At 38.8% G+C, this 18,079-nt stretch overlaps 1 protein-coding gene across 1 annotated transcript in view; it reads left to right on the forward strand.

Moving 5' to 3' along the window:
- Positions 1–531: 531 nt before the first annotated feature.
- Positions 532–18,079, forward strand: part of NYAP2 (neuronal tyrosine-phosphorylated phosphoinositide-3-kinase adaptor 2) — a gene marked incomplete at its 3' end in the record, with an annotated part of 125,402 nt that continues 107,854 nt past the window's right edge. Inside the window, exon 1 of the mRNA XM_082287979.1 lies at positions 532–743. Within this exon, the coding sequence (XP_082144105.1) occupies positions 538–743 (206 nt within the window). The 5' untranslated portion in view covers positions 532–537. The remainder of the gene's footprint in view (positions 744–18,079) is intronic.

Here is an 18,079-nt window from a genome sequence, read left to right on the forward strand (position 1 = left end):
TTGTTTCAAAAAATGGAACAATATTTTTCACCTGAACTTTAGAATATCCTGCAGAATAGGAATTTTGTCTGGCAATCAGATACAAATTTTTTATGGTAAGCTGCTCTGGTGCAGCCCTATTTAACTGTAAAAGGGACGTATTGTCCTTTGATGGAAGCCTTCTCAGTTCAATTCAAACTGAGATTCAGGATATCAGTGTTTATGCAACTGATGGGTACTAGGAAAAGGGAAGGGGGTGGGAGAAAACTCTTTTGGTATTTAAACAGTGTAATTGTATGGATCTGCATTGCCTGGAAGAAGAGACTCTTGGTTTTGTCTTCTCTTGTCTCGAGTAATGTTGTTCTGTGTTCTGAATTGCTTTGTTTATTATCCCTTAAATGGGAAAGTCTGAAAAATTGTTTCTTACGGAGATGTTAATTACAACTGACAAAACCTTGCTGTCATAAACCATAAGCTATTTTCCTACTGATTAAGGTATTATGTGTTTTTTCAACCTGCAGGAAACGTTGCTTTCCTTTGTTCATTATCTCCTGCAAGATGATGAGTTCTAATCAGGAGGAGGTCACTTTGGGCGCTTTTCTCCAGTATATTGAAGATATGGGGATGAAGGCCTATGATGGCTTGGTTATACAGAATGCATCAGATATTGCTCGAGAGAATGATCGCATGAGGAATGAAACAAACCTGGCTTACTTGAAAGAAAAGAGTGAAAAACGCCGAAAACAAGAAGAAGCAATAAAACGGTAAATATTTTGATGAAAAGATGAGTGGTCTGGCGGAGTGAATGAAAAGTGAGGGGCTCAGTTTCAGACATGGTAAATACGTGTAGAGCACTTGATTTCTAAGCAGCTTCCTGGCAAAAGCAGTACAGACCGCTGGCCTCTGTCAGGCTTCTAATGCATGAGGTTTACATTGTGTAGACATAGTTTGAGCATGTGTGGCATATTGAGCAGGTGTGATGTGTAACAAAAGGTTTGGGGGTTTGGAATAGGAGATGTAGATCTAGTGACAAATCAGTTGCTGTCCTCTTAGTGCTTTTAGATGGACAGTTTGTATTTTGGGAAAAAATGTATTTGTGTGTGAGCAAGACAGGGAAAGCCTCACAGGTCAAAATACACTCTTCTTGACCTGATCTTTTAAATCTGGTAAATTTTCAAAGCTTTGTAACTGGTGTATGAAGGTTTTTTTTTAAGAAAAAGTCTATATTATTTACATTTTCCTTTCAATTATATGATCTCTGAAGTCAGTAGCAATATTGCAATCACTTAGAGGAAAATGGATCAAGCCCCTGATGGGCAGAACCCTATAATGACTCTTCTTGAACAATTCCATTGATTTTAATTGACACTTAATGAGAGGAGCACTTGCATGACCCGGCTTCTTGTGCCAATGGATATCAATGAAACCTGTGCAGCCTCTCGGAGAGGAAAAGAGGGTTGAATGGAATAGATATAAATATTTATTACTTGCAGATTTACAGATACAAAAAATTGGTTTTCTTGAGGTGAGGGTAAAATTCTCTAATTCAGGTAAATCATCCATCCAAATCCTTAACTTTTATATGCAAATGAATAGCTTGAGCATAAGCTGATAGGAGGTCCTTTGAATTTTTTCCCCCAGCGTGAATCTTCTGTATTTCAGTTTAAGTGATTAAATTTTATGCTATGTCTTGGGTACTGTACATCCAGGTATAACAGACATGCTGTGCTGTGAACATTCGAGCAACGCCTCGGTAGTCTGATAATTTTGATGGAGCATTAAAAGGAAAAGAGCAGCACATACAGTTTGAAAGAGGAGAGAGATGAAGGAATGTAAAGCAAAAATATGGCTGCTTTATGTTCCAGGAAGTACAAATTTTTGGATTTTCAATAATTTCATTGGAGTGATATGTGAAATTAGGGTGAATACAATTAGGCTGTATTCTGCCTAACCTGCTTGCATGTACTTTTATACGTGTGACCATAAAGCAGCAGTCACTAGGTACCAGAGCAGTTTTTTGTTATGAATAAGTTTCTTGGGACATGAGAGAGTAAGTTGTGGATCTGCCTGGTTCTTTATAGTCCTCTAGCCAAGCTTCTCTACCTCATTTGAATAGTAGTGACAGTATTTTCTACATTGTGGTTGGTTTGTGTGGTTTTGTTCATTGATCCTGGCAAAGTGATTTGATGAAGAGCTCTGGATAAGTACAGATAATTTAAGGCTGAGCCAAACCATGAAATTCCTCCCCACACTCAACTGAGATCAATGAGAACTGAGTATTTATCCTCAGTCGCAGAGCCAGAAGACAGGAAGAAGAGGATCAGCAACACAGTATGGGTATATTAGAGAAACAGCATGTATTTGTATGTAGATTGGAGACAGCAACATTTCCTGAATACAGTGCTCTTCTGTGGGAAACTATGTTTGCAGAGATCCCCTCTGATCTCTCCCCACTTGGCTTATCTCAATAATACTGAGGGGAGGAACAATATCAGTCTGAGGAAACTAAGTAAGAAAACACCTCGGGAAATCTTGAAAAACACTTTCTTCAAGTCTTTTTCACCTTTTCCCATGTAAACTTGGAGAGGTAAAAAAAGCTACTTGAGATCCATCTTTGATTGGAAAAACTAAAAGCAATGGCAGACCAAGTAAATACCTGATTTGACTAAATGAACCACGATGTCTGAAGTCACTTAGGCTGATTGCAATTGAGTCTTCTCCCTGTAGTAACCTCTAGAGATTCATCCAAGACCATGTTGTCTATTGAAATGCATCAGTCAGGAAAGATAAAGTAGAATCATTGATTTCTTCTTCGTTCTGTACTGTATTTCTTATGTCTTTACCTTATCTTGGTGGGTATTTATATTATCCCTAATTTCTGAGAGCGTGGCCTAGATAGCAAGTGGTGCACATGTGCAGTGGTAACAGTGACAGCAGTCTGGAGACTCCCAACAGCTGAAAACAATCTCGTTAGCAACAAGGGAGTCGTCCCCTGTGATTAACTGCAGGTAGGTTTTTGAGCAGGAGAGGGGGTTCCCACAAAGGCTCTTCTTTTGCATGTGAGAATCAAAAAGCAGCCAGAAGTCTTTTGCACCTACAGAAGATCACCTGCTGGTCCAATTATTGAATTATTTAGAAGCTCTTCAATTTTAGTGTTCAGATGGTCTCTCTTAGAAGAAGGCTGTTTGTGTATATTAACAACATAATAATGAGTAATATATTGTCTAATAAAGTGGTGGTATTCACACATAACTCTATTTAGGAGCAGCTGTTATTTACCTAAATCATCTCCTAAGTAATCTGAATGACTTAAGTTCATTGAAATGCATTAGTCTGAGCAGTTTGGAAACAAGATCTGAAAAATGACCTAAAAATGTTTGATTGTGTGTTTTGCTTTCCAAAGGATACATTGTTTTGTGTTTCTTCAGTAGGACTGATGTACCTTCAGTGTGATTGCTGTCTCATGGTGTCTGGTTCTGATAGGTTAATTGTGGGGAAAAATGTATGGATCCATTGTACGTTGGGGGAGATAAACACAGCATATTGGATTGGGGAAAAAAAAAAGGCAACTGGTCTTTGTCTAATCTTTCTGGGCTGAGTCAGCTGATCTGATCTGAATTTCTGACCTAATTTTAGTACAGTACTTAGCAATCATGTGGAGAAAATAAGGTTAATGTGCTGATTAGTAGCCGAGAGTAAGACACAATGAATACATATATATGGATCTAATGTATAGACATTTTTTCTTCCATCTTTTATTCATCTGGTCTCATTAGATGATCATTTTCTATTCAGGCAGCTGTGTCCAGATTAAGAGAAGGTACTGGCATAGTGCCCACAAAGCCTATAAATTGCAAGTAAAGTTACAGAGCAGTATCACTTTCACTGGCAATACTATGAGATGTACATTTGCAATGATACAATATTTGCTGTAGGCAGCATTTCTGGGAACAGAAGGTAAATTTGCCTCAGCTATTGTGGGTGCCAGGAAAAAGGTGAGTATTTGGAGTTTATATAGGGCATCTGTTAGAATGAGCGGTTGCTTTCTGACTCATCCGTAACTGAAATGCACATGTTTAAGATACTTTATTATTATTTTGTGTGGATACTTCACCAATGTTTTCCCTTTTTAATTGCACAAATACAAAAGCTTGGTAAGAAACAAATAATGAACCCTCATCCTCTGAAGGCCAGACATGTTGCATTAATAAGAGCCATACTTTTAAGAAGTGCATGCTTTCAAAGTTCTGGCTTCTGGTTTTTATGCATCATTCAAGTTACTGTTTCTGTCAGGGAAGTCGTCATTTTCATTTGTAAGACTGTGAAGATGTAAATACTGTAAAGCTGGTTGTGTCAGTGGGCATGAATTTCTGCCTGCCAAATCCTGGACTTAGTCATCAAAATATTTACTTATAATGGTTTCCCTTACATTTAGCTCATTCCCAGAACCTAAATGGCTCTGTGGAAAGCCTTGCTTGTGCTTGTTGAGGGGTGTATCCAGACAGATGCTGTCAAGAGGAGGAGCTTTTAGGAGCACTGTTGTGTGCTAAAGCTAGCAGAAATGGGCCAGCCAGCCAGTGGCAGAGTTAAGCTCTTGTAGTAAAGAAGGAATTGTAATGAACAGTTGTCAACATAACCTCTCCTTTCTTTGGCAAACCAAGTATTGAAGACTAACCCGTCAGCAAAAGTAAGATCACATTTTTCTCTTGCCTTTTTTTTTTTTTTTAATGGTCATGGCAGTAATTTAATTGAGGTATTATCTTTCTGTAGTTTTCTGTCTTTCCTATCCTTAGTTTCCTTCATGAACAAGACGTAAATCATGTGTCCTTCAGCTAAAAGTTATGTTATCAAGCATGGGTGACAGCAAGAAAATATAAAAAGATTTCTATTCATGGAATTATTCACTGCCAAAAGCTCTGTTCAGCTGAGGAAATGTGTGTAGTCTTAGACTGTATGGACATGCTGAAGAATTTCTACCAAAATATTTCTACCAGAATGAAAAATAACCTAAGAAAAATAATTTCATTATGAACTTAATTTTTATAATAGTGTCTTGAAATCAGAACAATACTTTAGGTGAAGGAATGCTTAAAGTACTATTTGTCTTTTTTTCTGAATGTTTGTCTGTAGTTGAAATTCTGTGTAGTAAACTATGCATTTCTAAATTTACAGGAATGGTATATGCTTGCTAGATTACAGTATGCTTATAGCCTGACCTCAAAAAAAATAGTGAAGGAAGCACATTAAATATTTTGGGTCATGGTGAGAGCCTCAGTTGAAATACCTGTAAAAACAGTATTGAGATATTATACATTATAAGCTTGTTAACCCATAGTTTTTTGGTTCGGTGTGTTGATGTAACTTGTGGAGGTTTTTGGGGGTTTTTAGTTTGTTTTTTTGTTTGTTGGCTTTTTTGTTTGTTTTTATTTTTAATTCAAATCTGAGTTCACTTGGTGAATGTGATTTTTGGATACCAGGTCAGTGGTATGTGCTCCTTTGATCAAAGGGTTTGTGTTATGAGGAAGCATAACTGGGGCACTGTTTTCTTTATCTTCCTCCTGGACATGTTGCTTGCTCATTTCATCCTAGATTAAGTTATTGCTCTGATACCACTGTTATGGTGGAAGTGGCTGATGAGGTGTGATAGAGACTAATTTTTCTATGATTTTGAAAACTTTTTCTCATGAAAATATCTTGGGGTCTCTTTTGTAATTGGTTCAATGTAGAAAGAGTAGCATCGATAGTTTTTTTTCATCGAGAGTAAGTAAAATGGTTCTGCAGTCAGTGACCTCCAAATGTATTTTTGTTGCTTTTATAAGTAAACAGATGTGGTGATCTAGCCAACAAATCCTCCCTTCCAAATGCTTATATCCATATGGCTGCCTGTATTATTGCCACACAAAATAAACAACAGACACAATGCAAACTACTTTATATTGCTGTTGCTGTTATTCTGAGAAGTTTTATTTTAGACCAGTTGTGTGATTAATGTCATTTAAAATTTACCATAGAGGCTGATAGCCAGCCTTACAATCCAAAAGACCAAGGAAATAAAGCAGAAATCATTATGTTTCCTATCTAAATCTTGATGTTATTTTCAGAAACTCTTCCCTTTTAGGGCTTCTGCCTACAACTTTTGCTTCTTTTCAGGGAGTATACATGGTCTCTTTCCCTTCATTGTTCTACAAATTGTTCAGTCCTGTACTAGCCCACTATATAGGTGGGTGGGTGCATTTTTTCTCAGGATTCATTTGCCCTATTTAAAAGCACATTAGGAGTGTGGGGTCACAGAGAGCCCAGAAAGCTTCTAAAGGGTTTGCAGACCCCTATTCTTGTTAAAATCCAGTGGAAATGTCTCGACGCTGTCGGTATTCACAGGACTGCCTGACCACCTGTGTAACTGAGTGAGCTGGCCTTGCTCCAGTTCCATCTGGGCATGTGTTCCCGTCCAACCTCCAGGCTGGAGCCACCCCGGCACAGTGAGTCATCCCGGAGGAGGTGTGCTGTACCTCCGGGAGACAGTCCCCAGAACACTACTGCTGGGAAATGCTGGGGGCTCTATGGATCTTAATGGCCAGTTTGTAGCCCTTTGCTCCCACTCCACTTGTTTTTCTAGTCTTTTTTCTTACTGTCTTTTGATTACTCTTTAACTACAGGATGTAAAATTATCTGGCATTTCTTCTAACCCAAAAGCCCCTCTTAGCAAGAGAGATGCATGTAGAACTGTGGAAATTGAGGTATTTTGCATGATCTGGTAGAGTTCTGGTGGTGCCATTAAATGCAGTCAAAGGTTTGCATTTTTTTGGAAAATGTCTTCAAGGATATTATAAAATTGCATAGAGTAGAATTTAATAACTGTCGTTATGAAGACTGGATAAAAAATAAGGGAGACTGTTCTCAAGCATGCCCAGACCAAGTTTTTATAACTATTTTAGGATAGACTTCATTAATAGAGAAATTCATTCAGTAATACAGCACAATACGTATGCAAAGTAAAAGCATTGATCTGTTCTGGCTCAAGTATTCCAGTAGCCAAAAAGTGCCCCATGCTGAAGTTCATTGACCCCTGCCAAATTTTGTAATTGCCTGTGACCGGAATTTAGAGTTCATGTTGCAACCTGAAGGACAGATACTGGTACAAAAAACATGTAGAAAGAAGTCTCATGACCCATTGTAGCAAAATTGCAGCTAGCCACAGTCCCAGACACTGGGAATACACAGCCCCAGTCTGAGAACCCAGCAGAACCGATGCTTTGTGCCAGCATTAGAATGGTAAGAGTGAATCTTTCTGTACCTTCAGGAAAATCCATAATTTAACAATAACTATTCATAAAGTTGAAGAAAAACAAATGTTTTCTTTCAGCAAAATAGCTCAGTTCATTGCTCTTTTCAGGGCCATGAATCACAGCTGTATTTGGCTGGATTTAATATTAATAAAGATTGCTTTAAGCCCCATCCAGCTGGCAGGCATCTGTGCCCTTTGCATGTTCTCTTCAGCACCCTCCTGACAGGCTATGCGTACTTCTATTTATTTATTTATTTCCATTCTTCCACAGGAAAACATAGTCTAATACTTGATTATTTAATTGGGATGTTTATTTTCTTAGCCTAAAGTAGAGAGTCTGCTCTTGGGTGTGTCCCTGGAAAAAGAGAGTGTCGCACCACTTCTGTAACAGAAGCATCAGGTGAATGGCATCTTGTTGTCAAGTTATCAGTGGTTAAAATTTGTATGAAAAGAGGAATATGTATGTGCACTGATGAGATTTTTGTGTGATTGGATTAAAATACGAGCAAGGAGAGATTAAAGAAGAAATGGATTGCAGAGACATTATTAGCTGCAGGTTTTATAGTTAATTTGAGCATGCTTTTATTTTTCCTTCTGGCTTTCTACTCTAATTTGAGTTGTAATCCAAAGTCAGTTAAAAATATACATAAAAATAAATAAATGCACAAAGCCCCCACCACAACCCCCCCCCCCCCCCCCCATAACACCAACCCACTAATAAAAGGCCTTTGTGTGGAGTGTCCTGAGCACAGGGCTTTCACCAAGAGTAGAGCCAGCAGCGTGGGCCAGCTCAGCCCTCAGGAGAGCCCTGCTGGGCTGGGGGCAGGTGCTGCAGCCCCCTGTGAGCTGCCAGGATCCTGGGCATGAGCAGAGGGAGCTGCTTTAGTCCCACGGAAGGCCGGTGTAAGTGGAATGGTTTTCATTTCCCTTTTTATTGCACAGTACCCAAGGACCCCAAATGGAAATTAGATTCCTCTGAAACACTAACCCAGTGCACGCTGAGCAAAGACAGCTCACAGCATGAGCTGAAATTGTACCCAACAGGTGACTAAAGGGGCAGCTGAGGAGTTAGGGGACTGCTCATTTCCTTCCCTGTATTAGCACAGCAAAGAATAAACTGAAGTGTGTCCCCAGTGGTTGTGATGAATTACATCCAGCAGTATTCTCTGAAAGCTACAGAGGAACAAACACTTCCAATGGACTCCAGCAGATGCTTCTGGAACGTGTCAAGATTGAGAAGGCCATAGCCAGCTAAAACCCACAGAAATATTCCTGCCAACAAGTGTGCTTCTTGACAAAATGGTAACATTTTAAAAGATCAAAAATGAGAGTAACTGCAGGGTTTTCCATAAATTAATAAGATTTACCTGGGTTTAATCCATTTCTCTTTTTGGTGGATTATACAGGGCATATCTCATCAGTAGATCCTCTGCAAGCTGAGGGCACTTTAGTTATTAAGTTGAGATCACATGTTGGAGCCATTAAGTGAATTGCTTTGAACAGCCTTCCCTGAATGCCAGGGCAAATGCTGTATTTCATACCCTTAGCTAATTTCATGCTGTAATTTAATTTCGGAAATATATTTTTAATTGAATCTTTAAAGACAAAAGGAAACTGCTGAGTCCTTTAGTACTGCAAAAAGAGATTGTTTAAAAATGTAGCCCATCTAGAGAATAATCTTCTATAATTAAACACAAAGTTTGTTTTGCTTCTCAGTTTGCAGCTATGGAGTAGCAAATTCCTGCTGTTGGCAGAAAGCTCAGGGCTGAAAGAGAGGTATTGGGGAGTGTGAGAAGTTATTTATTTTATGCTCAGTTCTGTAACTCTGACATGAGACAATCCTGCAGCCAACCACAATGTAAATGTCTGAATAAGTAAACAAAGAAAGGCTAATTAAAAAATCAGTCTGCTAACACCAAAATCACATTAGTAGGAGCCTGACTGGTGATCTCATTTTTCTAATTTTTGGTGATGAGATGAATTTGAGAGAGATATCAAGAATTTTGTCATTAACAAAACCGAGTAGCACAAAATCAGTTATTTTCACCCTGAGACTACATCCAATATTTTAGTGGTTAGATTTTGATATTCATCTTCCATAGGCAGAGAGATTTAAGGTAGTTTCAGTAAAAATCCATATCATCTGTTATGCAATTTTGTTGTGGGAGAAGCATCTTGATTGGATCTGTAGTGATGTAGGTCTTCAATTTTTTTGACATCCGATTAAAAATAATAATGATAAATGCTAAATGCTGTTCAATTTAATGGAGACGAAATCCTGGAGCATCAGTTTGTATTTTAGTATTCTGATTCCTTTAAATCAGCAAGTGATTTGCAATGGAGTTTTTCCCTATTATTGCTATTGGAGAAAAACTTATAGTACATGCTGGAAGTGAGATGTGTAGGGAGACATGAAGAGTGCGGTAAAAAGCAAAAGGTTAAAAAAGAGAAGGATCTGAAGTTAATCCATGAAGCCCCAACAGAGTATCTTCTAATAAAGGGAAAAAACAAAAACAACATCATGATCTTTCTGTGCTGAGAGCTCTGCACTTCCAGATGCTCTGAGTCAGTAGCAATTAGAGGCTGAATGGTGCTGTAGGGTTTAAGAGTAGCCCCTTGTAAGTGATGGGCAGAGTTAGGAAGCTCGCGTAGGGTTGTGGGGAAGCTATTTGGTTTTAATTAAAATTGAATTTTTATTTGGGTTTCTGGCAGGAGGGAAACACTGAAAGAATCATCTTTTTCAATACAAGTTATCCCTTTTCAGGCACTTTTACAAATATGGAGACAAAGGACTGATTTCTATTAAAAATTTCAATTAAATTGAGGTCTGTCTGCTTTTACATAATAGCTCAGAGGCTTGGGCACTCACTCTTTATGGTTATGCTCCTTATAAATTATTGTGTAAAGTCTCCAACTGAAATTATTTCAGGACTTGAATATCTTTTCTCTGGAAGCAGTAGCACACAGGAATATTCCCTGTATGTGTATTAAACACTGAAGGCCATGCTATGCTATATGTCTTTGAACATTTTATGTTAGATCCTGGCATCATAGTGAGGTTCCTGAAAGTGCAAGAACAATGCGCCTTGCTGGAATTGACCTCAGTCTGGTAAAACAGTCCTATGGCTGCCCCTACAGAAACAGAATCCCCTCAATAAACCTGGCTTTGGGTTGCAAGTAGCTCTAGCTGCATTCCATCAGCAAGTTAGGAATGGCAGCACATATGATGCACATCTTCATTAGCCTGCTGTATTAGCAAGCTGCTTAATTTTGGTAGCAGATGTTAGGACTCTGATGAAAAAACTCTACTTCAGTGTCAGGAACAGCTTTCACAGAAATTTCCTGCATTGAATGTCAGCCTGTAGATTACCACATTAAGAAATGCAATGAGTGAATTTTAGGGTTGGTTTGACATGATTTTTATTTCACTGGAACACCCATCTACCGTCCTTCTCCCTTCCAGTTGTAAGTGATTAAAGGGCTGAAGAAGAAATACAGTATTCCTGGTATTTAAATGGAAAAATATTCTGAAATTCATGTACTGCAGTTTATGCCAAAATGCAGCTGCTATCGAAGAATGAACTGCTAGTGTTTGTTACATGGCTGTTGTTCTGAGATTAAAAGGTTTTCAGCAGTTTGTAATAAATACCATTTCAGAGATAATTTAAATTGTTTCAGCTTTACATCCAAACTGTTAGGCAAAGCAAAGTGTAGCTTTTTTTCCCTAGGAAATCATATTTGTGCATTGCTAATCTGAATTGCACTGCCTTGGTGCTGAAGTGGATAAGGAGCTGCATATGTGCTTGCCATGGCAACCCCTGGCTCACATGACACACACTGGTTCAGCCAAAGAGCTTCATGGCTTATTGAGCACAGACCCACACACACACCAGTGGCCATGTGACTGCTCCAGCCCAGGCAGCTCCTTAAAGGGAAACTGGGTTTGAGCATCAGAGTGTTTTCACCAGCATCATCTTGTGTGCGTTTCTTCTTCTCCTCTTAGATGCTGTTTTGAGTCTTTAAAAAAATTGATGAATCCTGAAAAGGCTTTGCTCATAGGGTTTTTTCCCTTCTGTCTGTCTTTCATTTGAAAAAAATCTATGTGTGAAGATAAAGTAGTAGGGGTTTTAATTATTTTTTTTTAATTAGACATTACGGGGCTCTTTGCAGTTGAGTGAACTATAGTGAGTATATTGTTTTTCTGGAAGCATTTTTTGCTCTTTCCTCCTAGATTCTCCTAGATTTCAGGAGAGTAAATGAGGACAGAGAAAAAGAATTCAAAACCAACCCTGGTCCATTACATTATCAACAAAATCAACAAATTCCCAAAACACCTTTGCTCCTTGCTGCTTTACATACTTCCTCTTAGACCTGATGATGACAACAATCTCTGGTTCCTTGCCCAGCAAAATGTAGACTGATACAAGTTTTCCCTAACTTAGCTTGTTTAAGAGGAGTTACATGTGGCATTTGATTAGGAAATCTGAAGGGCTGCAGTGTCACAGGAATGAGTGGTGGTGTGCAAGGAGAAGTTATGAGGTGGGGCTGGAGTTAAGCAAGTGTCTGCGTGCATCTTAACGCGCATGAAGGGGAGAACAGCAGCAGTGCAGTGCTGCCCTGACTCCTTTGCCATAGGCCCGGTGCAGCATATGCTGCTGCGTCAGCACTGCAGCCCAGTGGCACTGTTTGTACTTGGAAAAGAGCTCCTGAGAAACTGATTCTTTACTAAAGCAATGGAAAGGAATCACTTTCCCCTTCTCTTTGCCTCCCCTCTGTCAGATGCCTCACTGAAGCAATGCGGTTTTTGTTTCTCATCTAGTTGGAACCTGAGGTTTTTGTGGCAAGCACTTTGTGTGAGCCCAGCTACACCACCAGGTGCCTGACTAAAATGGAGAACGCTCTACACAGCAACAAAACACTGTGAAATACTGCATTTGTCTTAATTAGTTATTGCCAAAATGCCTTGAAGTTATTTAGGCTCCTGTCTGCTATGCAGATGTAATTTATCAAGCATTATAGAGAGACCAACTCTTAAGTCCATGTGCTGAAGTTAATTTTTGTGATTTATGGTGCTGCTTTTGAACTTGAGGAAAATCTATTTTCAGTTTCAAGTTTCAAGCCGTCAGATTTTCAAGCCGTCCAGTTTCAAGCCGTCAGATTTTCATCTTCATTTTCCAAGTAATCAGTCAAGGTGCAAATACTGATAATTAACACTGTTCAGTGAGAGACTGCTTGTTCCTTATGTTTCAAATGAGTTTATTGCTTGGTTACCATTTTGGGAAAGATCTATGGTAAGGGAACGATAACCTGCTTTCGGAATTAATTTAGAGAGGTAGTTGTACCTAAATCGACCACTAAACAGAGAAAAAATATTATCTGTGTTATTAGGGACACAGTGACAAAGTGTGTATCTAGGCACCTATGCCAGCAATGGTACACAGATTCCAATACAAAATCAGCCTTTAAATAAGGAGACGTGTAAGGGAATGTGTAATAAAAATCTCTTTTGGCAGAACAAGGTATTCTAGGTTACTGTTTTTATTGCATTTTATGACAGTACTGATTTTTCAGCATCTTTCATTTGTTATTGATACTTAATATACTTAATATGTTCTGATATATTATTAAGAGGGAAAGAAAACTTAGAGATTATATCTTTCCAGTGAAGGCATTGAACAAAGGCCCTCTCCACTCCACTAAAATGCAGTGAAGATTTTGACAACTGCTCCCAGCAGTCTGCTGCTGCTGTGTTGTGCTGTGTCTGCAGAAGGGGAGGAGTGGCAGCAATGTTTCCCCTTTCATGAGCCAGCTTTTAGGAATTCCTTCATGCCTAGAAGTGGGATTGCATTTTCAAAAAAGATTACCACAATCAATTCCTTTCCTGAGAAACTGGCCCAAACCTCTTTTCTGTTCTAAAATTAAAAATTTCATTTATTTAGTTAACTGATGAACTTTGCTGTCTAAAGGTTTGTGTGTAAACCACAGGTTTCTGTGTTGTTTGTTTGCAGTTATGGCATGGGAAAAGGCTATTTAAGTTCGTGACAAAATATTTTGACTAGCGTCTTCCTACTTAGTCATTTGTTTGTCCTCAGTATATATTTATTGTGAATTGTCTTCCCAAGAGATTACAAACAAGATGGTAGCTTTCACTAGCTGATCTTTGCTGCCATTAGACTGTATGCTGATCCAGGAGGTTCGAAGCGATCTGTATGAAGTGGGTTTGTCAGACTGGGTCTAAAATTTGTGGAAATAATGTCATTACCACAAGACATCAGAAAAAAAAAGCCCAATAACTTCATTGCAAGACATTTAGGGTTGCTAAGAGACGGAATGTAATTATCTGCCAATTTGTTTACCATTCCTAAACAGTTGGAAGGGGGAGAACTGTGGGCTGCCCTGAATTCTAAGCTATGCACAAAAGAAGCTAAATGCATTTTCTTGTCAAATGCAGTTTTAAGGGCATTTGGAAGTGACACGAAAGCTTTGACCTGTGGTTTCTTCCTAAATGTCTAATATCAGTTATTTTCATTTCCCTCTCACTCCCCAAATCTACATTACATTGCATGCATTTTAATGACTAATAAAAAAAAAAAAATATATATATATAGAAAAAATTAAATGTATTGAAATACGCAGCTTTTCTAGTAAGAGAATTAACAGCTGTGCTTGCTTGAATGATACATTCTTTAAAAGTAGCAGTGTTCAGTGTTCCTGTGTTATGATGCCATTATTAATGTATGCTGATGTTAATGTAAGGTTGGCCAGCACCTTAACAATGTAAGTTATTGACTCATTTTATGTTTCTTTTTCTAAAATGTTTTGTGTTGATTTGCACTTTGAGATAAGTATTGAAATTAACTTTGAGTGCAAACTAAGTTTGTGCCAATGAATTCATTTCTGTTTGTCAGTGTGGCTATCATGTAGGCAATATAAGATTTATGCCATCCTAAGATATTCATTTTCTTGGTTTTAAAGGCATTAGTCTGGTAAATTAAATCTAGTCACCTCAAGACAGCAGTAAACAGAGAAGCAGAATTTTCTGCCCCTGCTTTCAGAACGGTAACTTCTTCCATTGCTCTTTCTTAAATGGAAATAAAGATTCATTTTTAGCCAATGTGAAACCCTAGCTGTAAAATTTAAGAACTCCCCACAATACTAAAGGAATAAGAGCTTCTGACCAGCCTAAGAGTAAGCTCAGATCTGAGTCTGTGTTCAGTCAGTAGTTCTGATAAATTAGTGCTGAACTATGTCCATACAGGTGCATTACTGTTGTGTGGGATGTTGCTCTAGGAAGGTTGGGACAGGTTGTCCTGGACTGTGTCCTTTGGCCTCTGCACCTCACCCCAGCAAGGGCTGTGAATCTTTAGGTTCACTGAAGTTCATCGGGATACATGAAAATAGATGTTTTTTACCAAGCTTCAGCAATGCCAAACTGCAGGTCACTTCCCCATAAAAATTGTCCCAGAAAGACTTTATCTGGCAAATCCTTCTTTTTAGAGACTGGTAGCTTCTCACCTCTGAGCCAGCAATTTGGGGAAGCACACTGGAGTTTTAGGGAGACAGCATAGACCCCTCAGAATCACTCTGGCTCATTCTCTCATTCTTGTGGCTGCAAAAGGAGTCTTGGTTAAGTTCTGATGAAACCCCTCATCTGAAGTGTGCATCAGAAACCACAGGGCTGCAGGCACACTGGCTGTGTCACAGGTCCTTCTTTTAACTTCCAGTAGTGTTGATTCAACAGCAGAAGTCTGTATTTGGTAGCTAAAGGATTAAGTCCCAGTTTTCCTCCTGAGACCTGCTGACTGCTCTGGAAGGCTGTCTCAAGCCATGGGAGCTCAGCAAGGGCTTTCTGGTGGTCGCTTCTTCTCTGTACGTAGTCCCAATTATCTGCAGTTGGCTCCCATGTGTAACACCGAGGGGCTGCCTCAAGAGAAGGGGATGAGTGGCTGCCAGTGAAGTCTGTCCCCGGGTGATCTATTGTAACTGCACTGCCACCCCTGGGTGTTATGTCTTGCTGCAGAAGCCTTGAGATTAAGGAGATGTCATGCTATGAAGGGGTTTGCTGCGAACTTTCTGGTTTGTTTCGGTTTTGTGTGACAACTTTTGTTCTACTTCACACTAAACATGTAGTCAGGAAAAACAGGTTAAGATAAATGATGTTCCTTTATACATTTCAACTTCTGGATGCCCAATTATTGAGAAAATAATTGAAATGCATATTTTTAAAATAATTAAATCACCAACTTTTCCCCCCTCTTTGTACAGAATCTCATAACTTTTTCTATTTTTTTTTCCTTTCATTTATTTCAGAATTACTTTGGGGTGTTCTTTGAGAGCAAATTAAATGCAGTGACAGAAAAACAGAAAGGGAGGTTGGTTGTTTCTAACCTTTTTTTGTCCCTTTCATGTTAACAAGGGGAAGGAAAAAGCTTTTTTCAGTCTTTATCTTTAATGGCAAGGCCATCAGAACTGCATATTTATTGTAGACCTCCTGTAATAAAGTGCCTTGTAAATGACTGGGATGCACACTGATGATGTTGAGACATCAGAGTGATGCTGCTCAGTGATTTTAATTGATACCTATTTGCAAAACAGATCTTAAGATTTGTTTTAATGGAATGTATGGCTGTTTATAGTTTTATTAATTAAAGAAATGTAAATAATTGTTTGGTGCACGTTAACAGCTTACATGTATACATGTTAACTACGGTAGTCCGGTTCTTGAGATAATGCATAGCAAGTAGTATTTTTCTTCTAGCACAGCTCCTGCTGTACAGTCTCACTAAATCTCCAACTGCAAGGTCAATTCCATGACTGAATGGCATATAGTTCATCTTCTGTGTGAAAATAAACAGTACTTTGCCATTATTTTTTTGAATAATTTTTTAGGAAGTCTTTTATGATTCCATATGTTTGTTTTTACCATGATCTCTTCTCTCGAAGAATAAAATGCTTCTGCTTTTGGTGGAAAAAGCTGTCAGTGTGCTTGCTAGCCCTTAGTATGCTTGACACATTCGTTGTGCTTTTTTGGTACTTGATTGTGTCTGTTTGATTTCACAAAGCTGTACTAGCCTGTCTCGAGGGTTTCTATGGTGTGAGGTCAAATTCTACATGGCCAGCAGAGGTGCTCACTTGAGCTCAAGCCTCAATGCTCTCTGTCACTGTCAGGCGTTGTCCTGGATAGGTTTTATGGGGCAGAGCAACCAACAGTTGCTCAGTACTTGGGTTTACTGCTTACACAGTAGCTGGCGTGCACGTAAATAGTGTTGTGGTGCCTCCTGCTCCCTGAGCCAGACAGCAGGGAGGCAAGGGGCTGCAGAGGCCAGGGTGATGCAGGTGGCCTGGGTGGAAAGCTCTACAGCTGGGGTCCTCTGGCAGCTGCAAATCCCATCACAGCACGAACCCAGGGCATATAAGGCAGAGCTGCTTTTCTCAGTGTTATAGCTAAGCTTTGCCCTGTGTTCCAGGAGACAGCTGCTGCCACCTGGCATGGGTCTGCAGCTCCTGAGGAAACACATTCGTACAAATAAAAACACAAAAACAGGAGCTTTCTTTCAATCCTTATTAACTGTGTTTAGAACAAGCACTGCACATGAGTCCAGGTGTCTGTTGGAGGCTACTAGGCTCTATTTTAACTAATAGTGAATATAGGAGTCAGAGGGTTTTTTTGGTGGTTGGAACACAGCTCTGACTACTTACAGTAGTGTTTGTATACTGGTTGTGCACTAAATAAAGTAAGGTATAAAATATGATGGCTCTCAGTATATTAGCCTTTGAATACACTGGAGCTCCCATGTAAAAGGAAAGGAAATTCAGATCTGCTTTTTTTATAAAGAACTGGTACACCCATATGAGGATCTCAAGACCATTTGCTTTCCTCCTGTTGATAGATGATGAAATATCAGGACAAATTTGTAAACTGGAATAATTTTTCTCTTCCTGTCTTGGTTTCTTGTTTGTTCAAACAATTTCCTCCCCTAGAAAGTTCTATCAGCCTATCTGCTGCTTTCTTATCACACCTAAAGAGTATATTAGGCCCGTGTGTATTCTAGTCAGCTCTAGCAGAAATATTGCATAATGTTGCTTTTTCTAGTTCCAATCTGAACAGCCCAGCGAGAGCATGCTGAGAGTTAGAAGCTGCCTGCTTTGAAATCTACAGGTAGGGATCCCCACAATTTTCCCTCATTACTGAAAAGAGCTCAAGAATGGCGGTCTGAAGAAGATGACATCAAAGCAAGGCAAAAAAATCACATAAGATAAATCATGCAAAAGTAGAAATATTTCAAGTGTTTAGAATTCTACTGGTCTAATACCTCCAAATGTAGCAAATAATAACTCAGCATCTATTGTCTTTGTGCTTTCTTGCTCTACAGATCATTAGGGAATAACAAAGTCTGCCATGAGAAACATTTTCTCAGCTTCACAGTTATGTTTTTCTCCTACAAAATAATTGTGATGAATTGAAAAAGCATTATGTATACTTTTTAAAATGTAGACTTTTAAAATTTGGATTTGTAGGAAATTCAACCTTTTTCAAATTTTTCTTTTGAACTAAAACCAAAATCAGAGTTGTTTGGTTTTGTTGGGTTTTTTTTCTTTCCTGTGAAGTGAATTTGAAAGGCAACATCCAAATTTTTTCTTTCTATATGTAGTTTTAAAATACTGAAATTAAAGGTCACTTCATGTTGAAACATCTACATGTTAAAAACTTTAAATGTGACTCTGAATACAGATTCAGTGGATATGCTCACTTTTAAGGTTTTTCTTGACCTAAAACACTATCAAAAGTGGTACAGGCTGCAGATGGCCTAGCTT

This window comes from Coloeus monedula, assembly GCF_965178545.1.
Source record: "Coloeus monedula genome assembly, chromosome: 10".
NCBI classification, from domain to species: Eukaryota; Metazoa; Chordata; class Aves; order Passeriformes; family Corvidae; genus Coloeus; species Coloeus monedula.